General features: G+C 39.5%; 1 protein-coding gene across 3 annotated transcripts in view; it reads left to right on the top strand.

The window, feature by feature from the left end:
* The window catches only part of ANO6 (anoctamin 6), a 234,362-nt gene that overhangs the window by 79,222 nt on the left and 133,481 nt on the right, over positions 1–21,659 (top strand). For all 3 annotated transcript variants that reach the window (XR_011566592.1, XM_019960746.2, XM_019960747.2), the window contains one exon: positions 16,492–16,571. Coding sequence is in view for 2 of the 3 variants with exons in the window: in XM_019960746.2 (XP_019816305.2) it covers positions 16,492–16,571 (80 nt within the window). In the remaining variant the exon portion in view is untranslated. The remainder of the gene's footprint in view (positions 1–16,491; positions 16,572–21,659) is intronic.

The raw sequence follows: 21,659 nt of genomic DNA, 5'->3' as shown, positions 1-21,659 counted from the left end.
GGTATTGTTTTTGCTTTGGCTGCGTCCCTTCATTCTTTCTGGAGTTATTTCTCCACTGATCTCCTATAGCATTATTGGGCACCTACCGACCTGGGGAGTTCCCCTTTCAGTATCCTATCATTTTGCCTTTTCATACTGTTCATGGGGTTCTCAAGGCAAGAATACTGAAGTGGTTTGCCATTCCCTTCTCCAGTGGACCACATTCTGTCAGTTCTCTCCACCATGACCCGCCCATCTTGGGTGGCCCCACACAATGTGGCTTAGTTTCATTGAGTTAGACAAGGCTGTGGTCCTAGTGTGATTAGATTGACTAGTTTTCTGTGATTATGGTTTCAGTGTGTCTGCCCTCTGATGCCCTCTCGCAACACCTACCATCTTACTTGGGTTTCTCTTACCTTGGACATGGGGTATCTCTTCACGGCTGCTCCAGCAAAGTGCAGCCACTGCTCATTATCTTGGACGAGGGGTATCTTCTCACGGCCGCCCCTCCTGACCTTGAACGTGGAGTAGCTCCTCTCTGCCCTCTTGTGCCCACTCAGCCGCCACTCCTTGGATGTGGGGTTGCTCCTCTCGGCCACTGCCCCTGACCTCGGGCATGGGGTAGCTCCTCTCGGCCGTTGCCCCTGACCTCGGGCATGGGGTAGCTCCTCTCGGCCACCGCCCGTGACCTCGGGCATGGGGTAGCTCCTCTTGGCCGCCACCCCTGACCTCGGGCATGGGGTTGCTCATCTCGGCCACCGCCCCTGACCTAGATAGCATATTAAAAAGCAGAGATATTACTTTGCTAACAAAGGTCCGTCTAGTCAAGGCTAGGGTTTTTCCCGTGGTCATATATGGATGTGAGAGTTGGACTGTGAAGAAAGCTGAGTGCCGAAGAATTGATGCTTTTGAACTGTGGTGTTGGAGAAGACTCTTGAGAGTCCCTTGGACTGCAAGGAGATCCAACCAGCCCATTCTGAAGGAGATCAGTCCTGGATGTTCTTTGGAAGGAATGATGCTAAAGCTGAAACTCCAGTACTTTGGCCACCTCTTGTGAAGAGCTGACTCATTGGAAAAGACTCTGATGCTGGGAGGGATTGGGGGCAGGAGGAGAAGGGGACGACAGAGGATGAGATGGCTGGATGGTATCACCAACTCGATGGACGTGAGTGTGAGTGAACTCCGGGAGTTGGTGATGGACAGGGAGGCCTGGCATGCTGCGATTCATGGGGTCGCAAAGAGTTGGACGCGACTGAGTGACTGAACTGAACTGAACTGAAAAAACTCCTGATCTTCTGCCACCCATTATCTTTTGCTTAAGTTTATTTTTACCTCCACACAAATTTTAAATATCATAGTGTATATAGGAGGTTTTTGGGGTTTTTTAATACCCTCTACAGTTAATTGGAAATGTTTCATGGCAAAAGGGAGAGTTAAAATACAAGCCAGGTGATAAGAGCACCATGAGAGCCCTCTATACCCACCACCACTGACACAGATTTTGAACTTGAGAGGGTTTTTTTTTTTTTTTTCTTCAATTTTTTTTGTCTACACTGGGTCTTGGTTGTAGCTCATGGCCTTCTTTAGTTGCAGTGCATGGGCTCAGTAGTTGGAGCTTGCAGGCTCTAGAGCTTGAGGTCTGTAGGTTTAGTTACCCTATGGCATGTGGTATCTTGATTCCCCAACCAAGGACTGAACCCACATCCCTGCATTGGAAGGCAAATTCTTAAGCAGTAGACCACCAGGGAGGTCCCTTTAGAGAAGTTTCTGCTAAGGAGGGTAGAGCATGACACAGATCTTATTTCTGCTCATCTAAGAACTCCCAGTCCCTACTGCCTTACAACCTTATCCACAATTGTTGGCAGACTTTAAACTACCCTTTTTTTTTTCTCTCTCATTGTAGTAAAATATATATAACGTAAAGTTTACCATTGTAACCATTTTGAAATGTATGGTTCAGTGGCATAAAACAAGTTCACGCTGTGTAACCATCCCCACCATCCATCTCCAGAGCTTGTTCATCTTGCAGAAGTGAAACTCTGCACCCATTAAACAATGGTTTCCCGTTCCTCCCTCCCACCAGCCTCTGGTATCCACCATTTACATTCTTTCCCTCTGTATTTGACTATTCAGGGACCTCATGTAGGTGGAATCATAGAGTATTTGGCCTTTTATGATTGGCTAATTTCACTTATAATATCCTTAGGATTCATCCATGTTGTTATATGTGTCAGAACTTGCTTTTAAGGCTAAACAAAGTTGCATTGTATGTTTTGTTTATCCATTTATCCGTGGGTGAACACTTATATTGCTTCTACCTGTTGGCTGCTGTGAATAACACTGCCATGAACATTAGTGTACAAGTGTTTGGGTTCCTGCTTTCAATTATTTTGGGTATGTACTAAAATCTCATTTTATAATCTTTTTCACATTAAATACATTGTTAAAATTTTCCATGTCATGAGTATTTTCCTCCAAAATTAAATAATTGCATTATGTATCATAGAGCTGTGTCCTAGTTGATTTAAGAAAGCAAGTATTGTTTCATAGAAATAGAATTATAAATTCTATTTCTAGAATTTATAAGGGTATGACTAGTATTGAAACTGTCGCTGCATTTGTCAAATTGCTACCAAGCAACTTACACAATCCAGCGGTGGCAATATCTGTCCTTGCATCTTTGCTAATGTTAGGTATTAATAACTATTTTCTGTAAATTTGATAATTAGAAACAACATATCAATTCTGATTTTCCTTTTATGCAAATTTAGGGTTCACTTTCTGGGTTAGAGTTTATTTGTAGCTGATTACTGGGGGAAATTTTGATTTGCTAAACACTGAGCTTGTGAGATTGAAGAAGGAAATGGCAACCCATTCCTGTATTCTTGCCTGGGAAATCCTATGGACAGAGGAGCCTGGCAGGCTACAGTCCATGGGGTCGCAGAGAGTTAACACAACTTCTGGCAACTAAACCACTACCACAGCCAGTTTGTGAGATGTTGAGAAGTGATGAAAGTCTAGGAATCTTTCCTTCATAGTCTTTCATTCTAAGGTAGTTGCAAGTTCTTTGCTCTATGTGTATCTGACAAGCTGCTGTAATAGAGCTTTTCTGTTATTTTGTTCTAAATATACTCTTACTAGTTAAACTTGCATAAATCTTTACTCACAATTCAAAAATCCAAAAAGTGCTAGAAAAAAATTTTTCTGGTAATTCATATTACAAAACCTGTCAGATCTGATGGAAAAAACCTGACCACGGCCAACATGAGACTCCTTATGTTTTTTACTCATCCCATTAGAGTGTTCACATTTTTGGCTGCAAAACATGATAATGGTTGAGTAAGAGATGCTGTCCCAGGCCCCACTGAGGTTGCATAGTAATATACAATATATACAGAGAAGAGTTATTTTCTTTCTGAATTCTGAAAAATTCTGAACTTTGGCATCAAAAGTTTTAGATAAGGGAATGTGGACCTATAGTGGGTTTTTTTTCCCTTGTATTTCTATGTTCTCATCTCTCCTAGGCTTTAAAAAACTGATTTTGAAATCAGGCCTACTGTGGTAGGTTAAGCATAGAGTTATGACTTACATGTGCTTTGCGTTTAAAGACAATAGAAATGTATGTGTGGTATCTTCTTTCATCCCCAGGACATGTATAATCACCATAATCTGGGAACTGACAGATCAATGACTAGAACCAAGTTTTAGCTGAACCATAGCCAACAGCAAACTCAGGGTGGTGTTCCATTGGGAACCCTGGGGGTCTTAAGAGACTTGAGGCAGTTGGACTGTGGAGTATAGTGATAGCTTTCCAAGCTGTTGTTGGAACATACTTTTATAATTGATACCACTTGTCCTTTACAGAGCATCAACCATCTTAGCCAGAGTTTTAAAAAATAATACCAAATTGGTAAAGTTAAATAAAAATTAGTTCAATTTTAAGACTGACTGTTGTTCATGTTATTAAATCTAAAATTTTTCAGATGTAAAAATACATCTGTTAACATGATAAAGGATGCAGAAATGAAAAAGCTGACTCATAGTCATGTGGAATTGCAAGGGGCCCCGAAGAGCCAAAACGATTTTGAAAAAGAAGAATAAAATTGGAGGACTCACACTTATTGATTTCAAAACTTACTAGAGAGCTACTGCAGTAATCAAAACAGTGAGATACATGCACATAGACCAACAGCACAGAATTGAGAGTTACGAAATTGCCCGGAAATGACCAATTGATTTTTGAAAGTGGTGCCAAGTTCGCTCAATGTGGAAAAAAGAGTCTTTTTTTAAACAAATGTTTTTGTGATAACTGGATTCCATATGCCAAAAGAATGCAGTTGGCCCTCAACTTCACATCACATATATAAGTTAACTCAATATGGATCAAAACCTTAAATATAAGAGCCAAAACAATAAAACTGTTAGGAGAAAATAGAGGTAAACCTTTATGACCTTGGATTTGGTAGTGGATTCTTAGATAAAAACCAAGAGTATGGACAACAACAGCAAAATAGATAAATTGGACTTTTCAAAATGAAAACTTCAGTGCAACAGAGGGTATTACCAAGGAAATGAACAAAATAATGGTGGGAAAAACATTTGGAAATAATATATCTGATGAGCCTTTAATATCCAGAATACATAAAAAACTCTTACAGCTTTACAAAAAGACAAACAATCCAAGTAAAAAATGAGCACAGGACTTGAGTAGATCTTTCTCCAAAAAAGATCTTCAAATGGTCAGTTGTGCATGAAAAGATGCTTAGCATCATTTGTCATTAGGGAAATGCAAGTCAAAATCACGACGACATTTCACATATGCTACAATGGCTGATTTTTAAAAAACAGAAAATTATAAGTATTGACAAGGATATGGGGAAGTTGACACCCTCCTGCATTGCTGATGGGAATGTAAAATGGTGCAGCCACTGCAGAAAACAATTTGGTAGTTCCTTGGAAAGATAAAAATAAAATTACTGCATAACTCAGCAATTCCACTACTAGGTATATACACAGAAGAATTGAAAACAGGAGGCCTAAACAAATAAGTGTACACTGTTGTTTCATTGCAGTATTATTCATGATAGCTGAAAGGTGCAAACAACTCAAGTGTTCATCAACAGATGAATGGATAAACAAAATGCAGTATATACCTACAATGGAATATTATTCAACCAAAAAAAGGAAAGAAGTTTTGATACACAATGCAACATAGATGAACCTTGACATGATTATGCTAAGTGAACAAAAGGACAAATATCACGATTCCATGTATATGAAACATCTAGAATAGGCAAATTCAGAGAGACAAAGTAGATTAGAGGTTACTGTGAACTAGAGGAAGGAGGAAATACGGAGTTGTTGCTTAATGGTTCCCGGAGTCTCTGGGGTGATTTTAAAAAAAGAAAAAGTTTTGGAAACAGTGGTTATGATTGCATAACATTGTGAACAGAATTCACGCCACCAAATTGTACACTTAAGAATGATTTATATGGCAATTTTTGTGATGTATATTATGTTACTACAATAAAACTTTTTTAGATGATGAAGAAACTAATAAACTCAATTAGAATCTGATAGGTTTGTTATATATATTGGGCTTTCCTAGAAAAGCATTAGCTCATCTGGTTGGGATGTGAGAATGAATAATGTGAGTTCAGAAAGAGGCATGTTTACCTTCCAGGAATATCTTTGGAGCTGACTTATTGGGAGAGGGTTGTGGGAATAGGGAAAGGCTATTGAGAGGAACTAAAACAACACCAAGCATCACTGGGAACGTAACAAGACGGAGAAATCGTATTTCCTGGAGCTCTTCTCAGGAGTAGTATTGTTATTTGTGGATGAAGGAAATCCTTAGAGTTGCCACTTGGGGTAAGGCTGGGAGGATGAGATGCCCAAGGGACTCACCGAATTGTCCGTTTCCTTCTTCCATAGTGTCTTCTGTGCTGCAGGTAGGAGATGTTTCTGGCTGACATTTTGCTGGATCAGTGGGCAGGGTGGAGGAGAGGCAGAGTCCCTTCTTTTTATGAATGTTGTCCAAACACTAGAAGACTGCTGTCTTGAAGGGACATTCTCCTGTTGGCCTGTTTTGTATGTGGATATATCTCAGTGTGGCTCACTGCAATATATTTCTGGAAATATAAAATATCTCTATTAGTACATAGATAATTAAGTTCATTTTGAGGAACTGAGTGCTAGTAACTTTTCTAGACTGACAAATGCTTATAATTCATTCCATCATTTGTTCACTGCCCGATGGAGCATTCTTAATATGCTAAGTGTTGTTCCAGGTTCTGAGGAAATAAAGTAGCTTAAGACAGTGGCTTGCTCTCTAAGAGCTCATAGACCAAGTGGAGAACAAAATCAAGTCATGATCATACAGTGTGATAATGAGATGGATAGCTTTTCTCTCTCTTTTTTTCACCCAGATTTTCTCTTCTTAGAGGTAGCCAATTTGTGAGAAAGTAGGCATGGCAACCTACTGCAGTGTTCTTGTTTGGGGAATCCCATGGACAGAGGAGCCTGGAGGGCTCCAGTCCATGGGGTAACAAAGAGTTGGACACAACTGAAGTGAGTTAGCATGCACACACATTACTGTGTGATTGAGATTCTGTTCAGTATAAGCTGCAAATTAATTTATTTAAAATAATCACTCAATTTTATATCTTTCTATACTTTAATGAGAAGACCAACTGAAAAATACTGTATTTTAATATTAATAGCTAGTAATACAGTAATTCAGTTTTTTATTCCATAGTGACACAACGGGTTTTATTAATACTAGACCTGCAAAGTTTAGTGATTTTGTTACCAAGGGAACATTTCATGCAAAGATAGGGACAATAAAGGACAGAAATGGTATGGACCTAACAGAAGCAGAAGGTATTAAGAAGAGGTGGCAAGAATACACAGAACTATACAAAAAAAATATTCATGACCCAGATAACCACAATGGTGTGATCACTCACCTAGAGCCAGATATCCTGGAATGTGAAGTCAAGTGGGCCTTAGGAAGCATCACTATGAACAAAGCCAGTGGAGGCGATGGAATTCCAGTTGAGCTATTTCAAATCCTAAAAGAAGATGCTGTGAAAGTATTGCACTCAGTATGCCAGCAAATTTGCAAAACTCAGCTATAGCCACAGGACTGGAAAAGGTCAGTTTTCATTCCAATCCCCAGAAAGGCAATGCCAAAAAATGCTCAAACTACCACACAATTGCACTCATCTCACACACTAGTAAAGTAGTGCTCAAAATTCTCCAAGCCAGACTTCAACAATTCATGAATCATGAAATTCAAGATCTTTAAGCTGGATCTAGAAAGGTCAGAGGAACCAGAGATCAAATTGCCAACATCCCTTGGATCATCAAAATAGCAAGAGGGTTCCAGAAAAAATATCTACTTCTGCTTTATTGACTATGCCAAAGCCTTTGACTCTGTGGATCACAACAAACTGTAGAAAATTCTGAAAGAGATGGGAATACCAGACCACCTGACCTGCCTCCTGAGAAATCTGTATGCAGGTCAAGAAACAACAGTTAGAACTGAATGTGGAACAACAGACTGTTTCCAAATCGGGGAAGGAGTACGTCAAGACTGTATATTGTCACTCTGCTTATTTAAGTTATATGCAGAGGACATTACGCGAAATGCTGGGATGGATGAAGCACAAGCTGGAATCAAGATTTCCGGGAGAAATATCAATAACCTCAGATATGCAGATGACACCACCTTTATGGCAGAAAGTGAAGAGGGACTAAAGAGCCTCTTGATAAAAGTGAAAGAGGAGAGTGAAAAAGTTGGCTTAAAACTCAACATTCAAAAAACAAAGATCATGGCATCCAATCCCATCACTTCATGGCAAATAGATGGGGAAACAGTGACAGACTTTATTTTCTTGGGCTTCAAAATCAGTGCAGATGGTGACTGCAGCCATGAGATTAAAAGACACTTGCTCCTTGGTAGAAAAGCTATGACCAACCTAGACAGTATATTAAGAAGCAGAGATAGTACTTTTCCAACAAAGGTCCTTCTACTCAAAGCTATGGTTTTTCCAGTAGTCATGTAATGATGTGAGAGTTGGACTATAAAGATAGCTGAGTGTCAAAGAATTGATGCTTTTGAACTGTGGTGTTGGAGAAGACTCTTGAGAGTCCCTTGGACTGCAAGGATAGCCAGCCAGTCCATCCTAAAGGAAATCAGTCCTGAATATTCTTTGGAAGGACTGATGCTGAATCTGAAACTCCAATACTTTGGCCACCTGATGTGAAGAACTGACTCATTTGCAAAAACCCTGATGCTGGGAAAGATTGAAGGTGGGAGGAAGAGGGAATGACAGAGGATGAGACGGTTGGATGGCATCACCGACTCGATGGACATGAGTTTGAGCAAGCTCTGGAATATGATGATGGGCAGTGAAGCCTGGCGTGCTGGAGTCCACGGGTCACAAAGACATGACTGAGTGACTGAACTGAACTGAGACCTGCAAAATGGTGTAAGACCATGAGGTTCAGACAACTAATTTAACCTTAACATAAATAGTGACATTAAAATAAAAATTTAAACAAAAGGTAAAATGGAGTTGAGAGGAAGTGCATTCTAGACCAAATGTACTTTAAGGTTGAATATAAAAAGGATAAAACTTGATGACTGACCAAATATCAAAAATGGGGAAAAGAAAAGTAAAAAACAGCCCAACTCTAGTTTGGGTGGTTGAATTGATGCTAATACATTAATCAAGAAGGCAGATACAACAGGGGGAACTCTGAAACAAGGCAGTTTTTACCATAATGTAGGGAGTGTATTTATTAATTTTCTAAATTACTTGATGGGTAGGTATTAATAGTACTAGGTCCCAGTCATGACTCCAAGAAAAAAGGAAAGGTCTTGCCCTAACAAATTTTACATATCCGTGAGTGTTTTTTTTTGTTTCCTTCTTCTCACTAGCTATTTTTTTTCACTTCCAGAATTATCTGAGAGGTCGGGGTGCACACTTTTATCTTTCTGAGGATGAGAAAAACAGAACTCTAAATTAATCCATGAAATTCAATTTGGAATTTGCATTCCAGGAATGATTAGAGGAGAATTCCACAGTTTTTTTCATTTAAATAGTATGGTCGTTGAGTTTATATGCTCGTAAAAGCTGTAGTAAGAGACTGATCCATCCAGATTCAGGAAAGTGAGGAAACATTTCCTGATTCACATTGAGGTCATTCAAAAATATTTGCTGAATTAGTGTTATCTTTTTCTATGTTTAAACTTCTTTTATTATATTAAAAAAGAGAATGATTGGTAGGGATAATCAGCCTAAAAAGTCAGAAGGGAAAATGGGTGCCTAACAAGGTAAAGGATGACAAAATTTATTAAAGAATGAAATTTTTAAAAAGTAGTTATGTAGTATTAATATTTAACAGTCTTCAAGTCACTTTTATATATGTATCAGTTAGTTTATTTTTCACTTTCTGATGTAGGTATTATAGAAAGTGAAAATGTTAGTCACTTAGTCATGTCCAACTATTTGCGACCCCATGGACTGTAGACTGCTAGGCTCCTCTGTCCATGGAATTCTCCAGGCAAGAATACTAGAGTAGGTAGCCATTCCGTTCTCCAGGGATTTTCACAACTCAGGGATAGAACCTGGGTCTCCTACATTGCACGCAGATTCTTAACTATCTGAGCCACCAGAGCCTGTAGGTATTATAATCTACATTTTAATGGTGAGGAAACTGAGACTTAAGGTTGATGGGTTGATGGATGTGCCTGAAGCCACAGGGTTATACTGCGTAGAGGTTTTATGAATCAAGCCCATTGCCCTGGGTAGTAGAGCACAGCCATCTTAGCCTGGAAAGAAATTCTCCTGTCTTTGTGTTTTATATTTCATTATTAACTTTCTTTTCATTGATAATGACTCTTTGGCCCCATTTTAGAATTGCAGTTAATATTTTGAGGCCTATAATCTGTAAATTTACAGCCTCTGGAAATAGGGAAAAGAGATTTTCACTTACCTGTTATCAAAATTCAGTAGATCCTGTAAAACTGAGGCCAGAGGAAGAGACACTGGAACCTGGAGACCAAGTATGATACCATAGGATGATAGACGTAGGGTGTAGGCTTAGCCTTAGGTGGTGTGGGGATGGAGACTGGGCAAGCCTGCATTATATCTGGATATTATGGAGTGACAGGAAATGGTGGTCCAAGTGTGTGGTTGCTTTAAAAATAGTGGCTGGTGGGTGTTGATATTCAGGTCAAATATTAGATATGTGCCAATATCCAGTTTTCATAGACTTGTAGTCCAGTGGGCAAAGAGAGTTTCAGGTATAGGACTACCTGGCAGATCACTAGACATCCTGCCCAATCTGAATATGTGAATGTATCTTCATATCCTAAGGTGATATGGGCCATTCTTTTAACATTTCTTCAACTGTACATTCACTAAATCATGGGATTCCTGAGGACAATTTCTATGCCATCTTCATCCCGATATTTGTACTCATATTGCTTAGCTCCATCCTTGGCACATGAATATCTTTAATTACTTGTCAGAATATTGTATTTGTTTATTTTGTGGAGCTTTTCTATTAATTCTTCTAATTGTGAATGCTATATCAATAAATTTCACTGCATTTTTTTAATTATTTGCTTTTCAAGAAACTTCTGACTTATACTCACAGTGCTAATTTAATTTCTTATCAACTAATATTTAGCATTAGAGAGCTTCTTGGAATTATTTAGAGCAGTTTAGGAGACATTAGTATATTAAAAAAGATGTACAATTTTGGAATTAGATTCCCATTATATCAGTTTTAGTGGTTGATTTCAGGCAACTAATAACCTGCAATTTTTCATCATCTGTGAAAACAAGGATAAAAAGAAGATGAAGTAAGATCAAACCTTTAGAAGTGCCAGACATTTTATAATACACCCAGGAAGATTCTGTTTACATTTCTTTATATCATGATATAAAGATATAATTATATATTATATATGATATAATGGTTATACATGATATAATCATATCATGACATGGTATGATTAGGTTCTGTGTACAGGAACTTAATTTATGTTTAGATCATGTTTTATTTTTTTACAACATGTTTTTGAATTGTCATTCGTGTTCCTTGCGCAACCTGTGGGATAACCAGGGGAAGTAATTTTATCACTAGTTTCAGATAAACTGAGAATAGGTCATTGCCCAGGATCATGCAGCTAAGTTGCAGATCAACCCAGTCAGTCTCCTTAATTCATGCCCTTTGCACCTGGCTGTGGTCTGTTTTTCTCTGCTGTCTCTCTGATGATTTCAGTCATGACCAGTCACCATAAAGAATATGTCATTTGAACCCAATGACCGGCTGTACTGATGCTGTGTGTATGCCTAATTCTGATTACTTTTATTGCAGGGTCAGTGCTTAGCAGGCACTCTGGGTCTTACCCATGAGGTTCTCGTGAGGTCATTTTGTGTTTTCTGATGGATGATAGATTATCTAAGTTATAAAATGTAGATTATGGATCTTTTTATTACACATTTTAAGTAAATCTTACTCATCTTTGCTGTAGAAGTTTTCTCTTCATTTTGCAATTGGACTGATTTCCATTTCTGATTGATGGACAAGTAATCAGGTGACCTGCAACTTTCTGCTGAGGTTTCTACTGTTTTCTTATTAACCCATTATTGTGAGTGGACTTCTACACATTTCTATTGGGCCCTTCATGGATGTCACAGCTAGTACCACCAATGACTTTATTCCTTTAATCTTAACTATAGTAACTGCATTGATAAAAATTTTAAAACTATTTTTTTTTAATTTTAAACTAATTGTTATGTGATTCATAAAGTTAGGAAAACTAAATAGTGGATTTCTTTTGACCAAATCCTCAATTATTTGAGTTTTACCAGTAATAAATCAGTTGATATCTGTGCATATTGTGTTTTCTTTGGTAGTCCTACAATACTCCATTAGTCTGTCTAACGTAGCACTTAACTAATTATCCTAAAAATAGCATTTATCATGCTTCAAATTTCTTTACTCAAAAAGAGGCAACTTTGGTTCTTCTTGATATCCCCAGGGCCTAAGAAGACAATGACTGTGCAAAATATGTGTAAACCGGGCAATGAATATTTGTTGAACCTGATTTCCAATTGAACTTTAATTTCACATCCATACAAAATGTTATTGACATGTCAAAGCAAAGACTTTTCATGGAATAACCAGTTTTCTCAGCAGCTCTGATGAACAGATAACAGAGAAGTCCCACATGCTTTTTATATTCCAAGTGCCAGAACTAAATGAGCTAATCATGATACCATTCAAGGAGGTACTTCTGTAGTACAAAGTGAGGCATTATGGCAATGCTAAAAATGCATTCCCAAATATTACATTTTAAAATGACTTATATCAAGAAGGAAACAAAATGAACATTTTTGCCTTTTTAGAATTTTTCCCTCTGATTTTGCACCTATTTTGATAAAAAGCCCTCAAAGTGTCACCTTGATTCTGACTATTTTATTTTTGCTGAGAAATGAACTTTTTCAACTATGTTAGATTACCAGAAATGAGAATGTCAAACAGTAACTGGAGCCCCTTAGTAGGGAAGTATAATTATCGTATTAGCATCATAAATCATTTGCTTCTCAGTACTGCATTAGGTCATGAGAGCAACAGCTGCAGCTTTGTTCTACCTAGATGTTTCAGTAACTGTTTCTGTTTTATTCACTTAAATTTACAGTTTCTCCTTTGCATTGACATTAACTAGTGAATCTATTAGTTTCCATTACCAGCAGAATAACTGAAACTATAAATAGTTCTATATATTCTCCCTCAAATACTGTCAAGCTGCATAGATGCCTTAAATTTGATAGAACATCTGGGTAATACATCTGCTTTCTTCTCTGTGTTTAGGCAAAATTTGTACTTTCTTAAGCTTATCCTTTCATTTAAAAGAAAAAATCACCGATAGCAGCTCTGTCCCATCTGCTGACCCCAGGTACATAACGGATAAACTGAGCATCTATTTATAAAAGAATACAGATAAGATGCAAAATCAAGTCATTCCATTAGATTGATGGTAATCATTTAAAAAAATACCTGTAGTATTATATTTCATTGACTTGCTAGTTCTGCCAGAAAAAAAAGATGAATCATAAATACCACAGATATAATTTATTCAATATCTATTTTACTTCAGTGAAAAGGTTAGATCTTTTCTTTTTGCTCTAAACCAAACTACAAAACACCAGTTGATAACCCATCCTCATAGCCAACTAGTCTAAACATATATTTTGACAGCTTTTAAAGGTGATCTGCAAGCATGTAATTATGTTGGACAACTCTTGGTCTGATGTTGAAATAACCAGTTTATTCCAGTTCCCTGAGTGTAACAGACTGTGGTACTTGCTGTCGTCCACCAGAGTTCTCAGGAGCAGGCACCTTACTTTTGGCTCAGATCTCAGCTCTGTAAGCCTTGCTTGGCTCCCCTCATCTGTTTCTTGTTTTTGCTTTGGTTCACTGTGATGAACTCAGTTTTTCAGAAGCATTAGAATCGTTTGTGTCCTTTTCTACTGGCGTTTTCTTGCAATCCGTAGGATTACAATTCATAGGATTATAGGGGGCAAGATTCTGAGTGAACCTAAGATCTAATCCAGATATTGGGGTAGTGAAGTGCCAAAGCTAAGTAGCTGAATTGTTGACTGATAGTTTGGTTTTGTTAAACAGTCACTTAGAGATCTCTTAGTGACCCTCACCTATACATACCCAGCTGTCCTTTGGGCCATTGAAGGGAATTTTTCTGGTTCTGTAGGAACCTAGCCTTTTTGTTCGCAAAATCCTCTAATGGATTTTTTAAAATTACTATGCAATTAAAAGTCACTACATTTCATAACATTAAAAGTAATTTAACATAACTTAATGCTTATTCCATGCTCAGTCTCCCTAGTTTTGATAAACAAAAACCTTTACAGCTAGTTTCTTGAAGTTAGGATCCAGATGAATACCACATGTAGCTAGTGGTTGTTGAGATATTGTGATTTGTAATAACTGTATATTGACTCTTCCTTGGTTCTTGGCACAGAGCTTTTTTTTTTTTTTTTTTTAATTTTTTGGTCATGCTGTGCAGCATGTGGGATCTTATTTCCCTAATCAGGGATTGAACCCTCATCCCCTGCATTAGAAGCACAGTGTCTTAACCACTGGACCACCAGGGAAGTCCCAAGGGCAACTTATTTATTTATTTAAATTTATTTATTTTTGACTGTACCTTGTGGCTTGTGGGATTTTAGTTCCCCGACCAGGGATGGAAACAGTGAGAGCCTGGAACCCAAACCACTAGACTCTGGGGAACTCCCATGGAGCTCCTTTTTAAAAAACACTCGGAATTTCCTAAGTGATGAGAGGGATAAAGATGCCTTTTATTATGTTAGTAAGGTCTTCTGATAGCCCCTAGGTAACCAAGGGGCTGGCTACCTGGGGAACCCACGAAGTGATTTGAGGATATAAATTTTCAGTTCCACCTCCCTGGCCCCTGGGTAGGGGAGAGGACAAATTGAATCAGTTGCCAGTGGCCACTGATCATCAATCAATCATGCCTCTGTAATGAGGCCTCCATTGGGCTTACCTTGTGGCTCAGAATCTGCCTGCAATGTGGGGGAAGGTTCGATCCCTGTTTTGGGAAGATCGCCTGGAAAAGGGAAAGGCTACCCACTCCAGTATTGTGGCCTGGAGAATTCCATGGACTGTATAGTCCGCGGGTTCACGGAGTCAAAAACAACTGAGTGACTTTCATGTATACACATATAAAAACCCCAAAGGACCAGATTTGGAGAGCTTCAGGTTGGGGAACACGTGGAGATGTGGGGAGAGCGGTGCACCTAGAAAGGTGTGGAAGCTCTGCCCCTGTTCCCACACCCCTTTCCCCTGTACCTCTTCATCTGGCTGTGCATCTCTAGCCTTTATAACATCCTTGGTAACACACTGGTAAGTGTGAGTAAATGTGTCTCTGAATTTTGTGAGCCACTCTTAACAAATTAATTGAACCTGAGGAGAGGGTGGTGGGAACCTCTGATTTATATAGCTGGTTAGTCAGAAGCACAGGTAGCAACCTGGACTTCCAATTGGCATCTGCAGTGGGGGCAGTCTTGAGGCTGTACATACGCTGTGCAGTTCAGATAGATCATGTCAGAATTGAATTAATTGTTTGTTGGCATGGGAAAAAACACACACTGGAGTTCTGTTCCTTAGGGCTCTCTATTTTTTTTTAATTTATTTATTTTTAATTGAAAGATAATTGCTTCACAATACTGTATTGGTTTTTGCCATACATCAGTGTGAATCAGCCATAGGTATACATACGTTCCTGTCTCACATCCCAGCTCATCCTACCCCTCTAGGTTGTCACAGAACACTGTTTGAAGCTCCTTAGGGTTCTTCAAATCTCTAATACTCTACATATTTCATGTCATTGATTTATTGAAGAGGCTGGATCTGTTGATACATGAGATTATTTAAATGCTTAATAGTATTTAAGATTATTTATGTTAGTTTATTCAAGAACATTTTCCTACATGGCCAAAATTGCAAATCACACTTATTGATATTAATATAATCCAATGCTTAATGAGTATTCAAATTTTCCTGATTTTGTTTGGAAGTCTTTCATATCTGGATCATTTAAAGCAGGATCCAGCCCAGAACCAAACACTTCAGATGATTGTTTTGTTCTCTTAATGTGGTTTAATCTGGAACAGTCCCTTTTATTCACATCGAGAACTTGTTTACAAGAGGAGACTAGTGTCTTGCAGAATGACCCACTCTCTGAATTTGGCTTCTTTATCTCTCTAACTGTGCTGTCCACTGTAGTAACCACTGGTCCCATGAAGTTATTGAGGTTTTGAAATGTGGCTAGTTCACACTGAGATGTTGTGAGTATAAGACTAATAACCACAAATGTAAAGTATTTAACTAATAATTTTTATATTGAATATACACGTTGAAATGATAATCTAGGTATATCAGGTTAAATAAATCTTATTGCTAAAAATAATTTTACCTATTTATTTTTCTTAATGTAGCTACTAGAACATTTTGTTTGGCTCCCAGTATATTTCTATTAGATAGTGCTTTTCAGCAGATTTTGAAATTGCTACCCTAAAATGATTTCACATCAGCTTCCTGAGACATAGTAGAGGAAAAAAGGACATCAGTAGGCTAAAGTTTTCCTGAACTAGAATTGTATAACATTTAGTTGCCGTGTCCTTACATGTAGAAGCTAAATGATTTTCCATGGTAGATCTAGCCCAGAGCATTTTAAGACCTAATATAAACATGGCATTGTCCAATAGATGAAACAGCTGCTGAAGATTTTGAGTGTCCTGGTACCTGAAAGCATTAAATAATGTCAATTTGTAAGTGTGCCAGAGGCACGGTTGTTAATCTGATGCTGCTGACTTAAAGTGAAAAAAAAAATGTATGTAAGTCAATGAAAGTTCATGCTCATTTATTTTTCCGTTTGTTTCTTTTCAGCCTTGGAAAACCTTGAACAGACAAATGTCTCTGGTTTTGGATCATTGAAAAGTCAGCAGGACTTGCGAACCCCAGAGTTTGTGAGTACTACTTACTCTATCTTAAATTTGTATCAGTTACCTAGAGAAAGAGGGTTTGTTTGTCTTAAACTGAGTTCTTGGTTTCAGGGGCTCTAGGTCTGGCACACGTCTGGCTGGTAGGAATGTGTGTGCAAAGCTCTGGTCCTCTGGGGAGCAGGTTCCTGAAGTAGTGTCTTAGCATCATGCACCGTAAGCCCGCTGTTCACGCTGCTTGTAATGACGAATGAGAACTCTGCAGTAAAATGGTATCATGTTTCTAAAACTCCCCCTTTATTCACTGACACCCTTACTACAGTTTCTGCTATCCATAACCCTGGAAACCAGTCTAGTGAGCACATCCAGGACGTTGACCAGTCCGATTCATGTTTCATTCTGGAGTTTTCAGTCACACAACCTGTATGGGTACGTCTTGTAGGGCTATTCTATTGGTTGTTTCTGCTAAGAGGGGGACTAAATGCTCTCACTAAATTAGACTCATTAAAAATCAGCCATGGTTCCTACCCTCAAGGAATTAAAAATCTTATTAGGTGCTACTGGGATTGTATTCATGCCTTGTTTAAAGAAAATGGAGCACATAGGATGCTTGGTACAGAACGTCCTTGACTGGATTTTATATTGCGCTCTTTGAAGAGGGGGATGGGAAGAAGCATTTCTCTGACTCATGTACCACGTTACTGCACCAGATGTGTGAGCAGAGCATGCCAGGAGGCACCTAGATTTACTTTTTGCCCCCTGCTGCGCATGGCTTGTCCACCACATTAGCAATGGAAAAAAATCTGTTTTTCAAATTTATTTTTGAAATACAATATATAATCACCTCTCCAGTAATTGGCAGAGCACAGCTATTATTGATAGGGACAAAAAAAAACAAAAAAAGCCCACCCCACCTCATGATGTGGTTTCTTTCTTCTCATTGATTCTTTAAGGATCGCCCCCGCCATTCGGCCAAGAGTAAGGAAACTAGGCAGGGCTCTGGACTGAAAAGGGGCCACATAGGAGACTCTATCCACGGTGCCGTTTTATTTCAAAGTGTGGGACTCCTGTGGTGTACTAGCAGATTGCCTACTGTGAAAATCACTTGGATATAATAGAAAGACATAGTATTCAATGACTTCCCTATTATATTCAGTGAGATTTTCAGCAAAGCAAATTGTGACTGCTCACCAATATTCCCACATCTTAAAGTAGCAGAGCCGTTTTTGGTTTTTCCGATTTCTGCTATTACGGCCCCAAAGGAGAATTGACACAGATTTTTTTTTTTTCATGTTTGAGTATGATACTCGCGCAGACTTATGGAGCTGGCCCTTTTCTGTTATTTTCTTAACTGCTTTTTACTGATAATCTTTAAGCAATGTGTGTGCAGCTCTAAAAAGAGCTGTGTGCAGTAAGATGTCAGTATGCCTGGTAAACACATACATTGTCCACACCAGTTCCCCGTGTGAAAATAAAACAGACTTCAGTATGTAACAATGATGTTTGAAATTGGCATGCCTCAGCAGTGCCTTTGCTACAGTCTACTGGGAATTACACTGCTAATCTTCTTCCACCTTCATTGCTAACCCACCACTTTTCCCTTATCAAAGTGTGAAGACTGGTGAGACTAGGCTAGAATGACCACGGGTGGAACTCGAAGATCATAGGCTATGCTTCCTTTTGGGGACCCTTGTCTTAACAATGAGTCTTACAATACCCACACCGAAAGGAGATTTTTAGGTTAAGTCTCCATATTTTTGTTTTCCACTGTCATGCCTTAAAGAATATCTAGAGTCATTTCTGTAGACCACATGATGGTGCTGAAATTGTTAATCAGAGTTTCCTTATTTGAGTGGCTGATATAAGATCTCCATGTCCTGGCTAGTATCATTCTCTGATTGTGTGTTCACATTGTGTTCAGGGAGGAATCTGTGATTTTCTTGCGTTTTATAGACTTTCACATGTACTTTTGTTTTATTGACTATGCCAAAGCCTTTGACTGTGTGGATCACAGCAAGCAGTAGATAATTCTTCAAGAGATGGGAATACCAGACCACTTGACCTGCCTCTTGAGAAATCTGTATGCAGGTCAGGAAGCAAGTTAGAATTGGACATGGAACAACAGACTGGTTCCAAATCGGGAAAGGAGTTTGTCAAGGCTGTGTATTATCACTCTGCTTATCTAACTTATATGCAGAGTACATCATGATAAATCGTGAACTGGATGAAGCACAAGCTGGAATCAAGATTGCTGGAAGAAATATAAATAACCTCAGATATGCAGATGACCACACTTATGGCAGAAATTGAAGAACTAAAGAGCCTCTTGATGAAAGTGAAAGAGGAGAGTGAAAAAGTTGGCTTAAAACTCAACATTCAGAAAACTAAGATCATGGCATCCAGTCCCATCACTTCATGGGAAATAGATGGGGAAACAGTGGAAACAGTGACAGACTTTATTTTCTTGAGCTTCAAAATCACTGCAGATGGTGACTGCAGCCATGAGATTAAAAGATGCTTGCTCCTTGGAAGAAAAGTTATGACCAACCTAGATAGCATATTAAAAAGCAGAGACATCACTTTGCCAACAAAGGTCTGTCTAGTCAAAGCTATGGTTTTTCCAGTATTCGTGTATGGATGTGAGAATTGGACCATAAAGATGTCTAAGTGCCAAAGAATTGATGCTTTTGAACTGTAGTGTTGGAGAAAACTGTTGAGAGTCCGTTGGACTCCAAGGAGATCCAACCAGTCTATCCTAAAGGAAATCAATCCTGAATATTCATTGAAAGGACTGATGCTGAAGCTGAAACTCCAATACTTTGGCCACCTGACGCAAAGAACTGACTTATTTGAAAAGACCCTGATGCTGGGAAAGATTGAAGGCGGGAGAAGGAGGGAGCGACAGAGGATGAGATGGTTGGATGGCATTACCGACTCGATAGACATGAGTTTGAGTAAGCTTCAGGAGTCGGTGATGGACAGGGAGGCCTGGCGTGCTGCAGTCCATGGAGTCACAGAGTCCAACACGACTGAGTGACTGAACTGAGCTGATAGACTTTCACATGTCTGATGCTCATTACCTGCTGCATCTTTTGTAGCATGTGTATAGCTGTTCATGTTTTCTCCTCAGTATCAGTCTAGCCCATGGTCTCCCAGTTCCACGGTAAACATCTATTCCCCAAACTGCGGTCTCCATGGTAAACAAACAGGAGATATAGAAGCCACCTTGAGAATAGGGTTCTCAGGGGAACCCGGTGTGATATTTAAGGGAAGCCTCTTTTGTAGACAGAAAGTTACAGCATCAGTAAGAATGGGTGGCTCTCGTTGGGTAGGGAGGCCGATTGGGAACATGCCAGGACAGAGTCGGGTAAGTTGACCCAAACCAAAATCTTAAATTAGGACAGTGACAGCAGTGCAAATTTGGGAGCAAAATGAGCCCAAAGACAAAGCAAAACTGAAAGCAGAAAAGGCAGAGTAGAATAAAAGGAACTGAGGAATCCGTATTCTGTTCTTCTCAGGGTGGCATTTTGGAAGGTCCAGCTGTAGTTTGCTGAGTTGAACTGAAATAAAGTAAGTCTTAGACCATGTTTACTCAGGCCTTATCCTCAAATAGTTCAGATTTTAGAAGGCTCCAGAGCCGTGTTTTTATACAGTGGAATGTATTTATATCGTTTGACCAAGGGGGAGCACAGAATTATTATCGCTATTACTTTGTTTCCTTCAGCTGTTGTCTTTCTTTCATTTGAAACAAGTCCTGAAAACAGTGCTCCTTGCGGCATGATAAGGACATTAAAAGGTTTCCTTCCCAGCCCAGGTGTCTGTAATGTGACTAGTCGAACAAAGTACCACTGTATTGTCTGTGTAAATCGTGGGTAGGAAATGCTCTCGTGAACCCCTCCTGTGCCTGCAGACAACGGCCACCTTGTAGGGCCGTGATCTCATGATCACGTGTTGTCTCGTGATCTCGTGCTGCTCGTCCCTACCTCCCACTCCACTCTGCAGGTTGAAGTGGGTGAGGTTAGCTGAACCATGCTGACATAAGGGGTAAGTGGAGATGTGGACACTGGTGCATGAGTTGTTGCCACCCCAAACTTGTGAGGAGCTGGGAACATGTTGAAACTGGACATCGAGCCGCTCTGAGGTGAGATGCATGTGTGGGTGATGGTCAAAGTGAAAGAGTCTTGGCTAAAGACTGACCTTTCAGAGAGTCCCTTGGTGACCTCACTGTGGTGGAAAACCACCTCAGTTGTGGTTTGGTTTTTTGTTCAAGCACAATAAAAATCTGCATTATGACTGCTTTGTTAACTTAATATTTTATCCCAAATATTTTCCCATTCTGTTCTTTCCCCAGTTTTCATGGCGGTATAATCGACGTGTAGCATAGTGTACATTTGAGCTGTACAGCTCCATGCTGGTTTTTTGTCTCTGACATTGCTATCTTTGCTGACATTTTCTGTTCACTGTGTCAGTAAACTATAATTCATCACATTAGGAATTTTCAAAGCAGTTAGTTCCAGAGGAATCTCATCGAGTAAATGGTGGCATGGTTGGATGCTCTGTGACCATGTGATTGGTGACTATCATTTTGGGACCCGGACCCTGAATGTAGATGGGGTGCAAGATGACAGGTATCAGAGTCTGAAGAAGGGGATCAACCAAAGTGAGGCTGGGGACTGAGTACCAGAGACCCAGATAAACGTGTAGAGTTCACACTGAGAAGTGGAGACTACAGCACTAGGCAGTCTGGTTAGAACCAGGGATGGGGAACCATTCACATGGTGACGGAGCAGATAAGGGTGGCCCTGCAGAATGGCAGCACAGACATGGGGCATCCCAGGCTCCCACTAGTGTCCCCATTCCCAGATATAGTTGAGAGCAAAGGCGATATGATGTTTCAGTGCAGGGATGCAGCAGGCATGACTGCCCAGCAGACCCCAGGTTGATTCCAAACCCCAAGGAGTAGGAAAAAACCTGGGGGTTGGGGGCTAATAGGCAGAAAGTTTGGGTAGTGGTCAAGGCTCTGTGTAGAAACCCTGCCTCTGTTGGCACTAACCCAGGAACTCACATGGGCCTGATTGCTTGAGTATACATGGGGTGAAGGATAGGGTATGGAGA

The sequence above is a fragment of the Bos indicus genome, chromosome 5 (genome assembly GCF_029378745.1).
Source record: "Bos indicus isolate NIAB-ARS_2022 breed Sahiwal x Tharparkar chromosome 5, NIAB-ARS_B.indTharparkar_mat_pri_1.0, whole genome shotgun sequence".
NCBI classification, from domain to species: domain Eukaryota; kingdom Metazoa; phylum Chordata; class Mammalia; order Artiodactyla; family Bovidae; genus Bos; species Bos indicus.
Note: the sequence above shows the minus strand (reverse complement) of the source record. Positions and strands in the feature narration are given on the sequence as shown.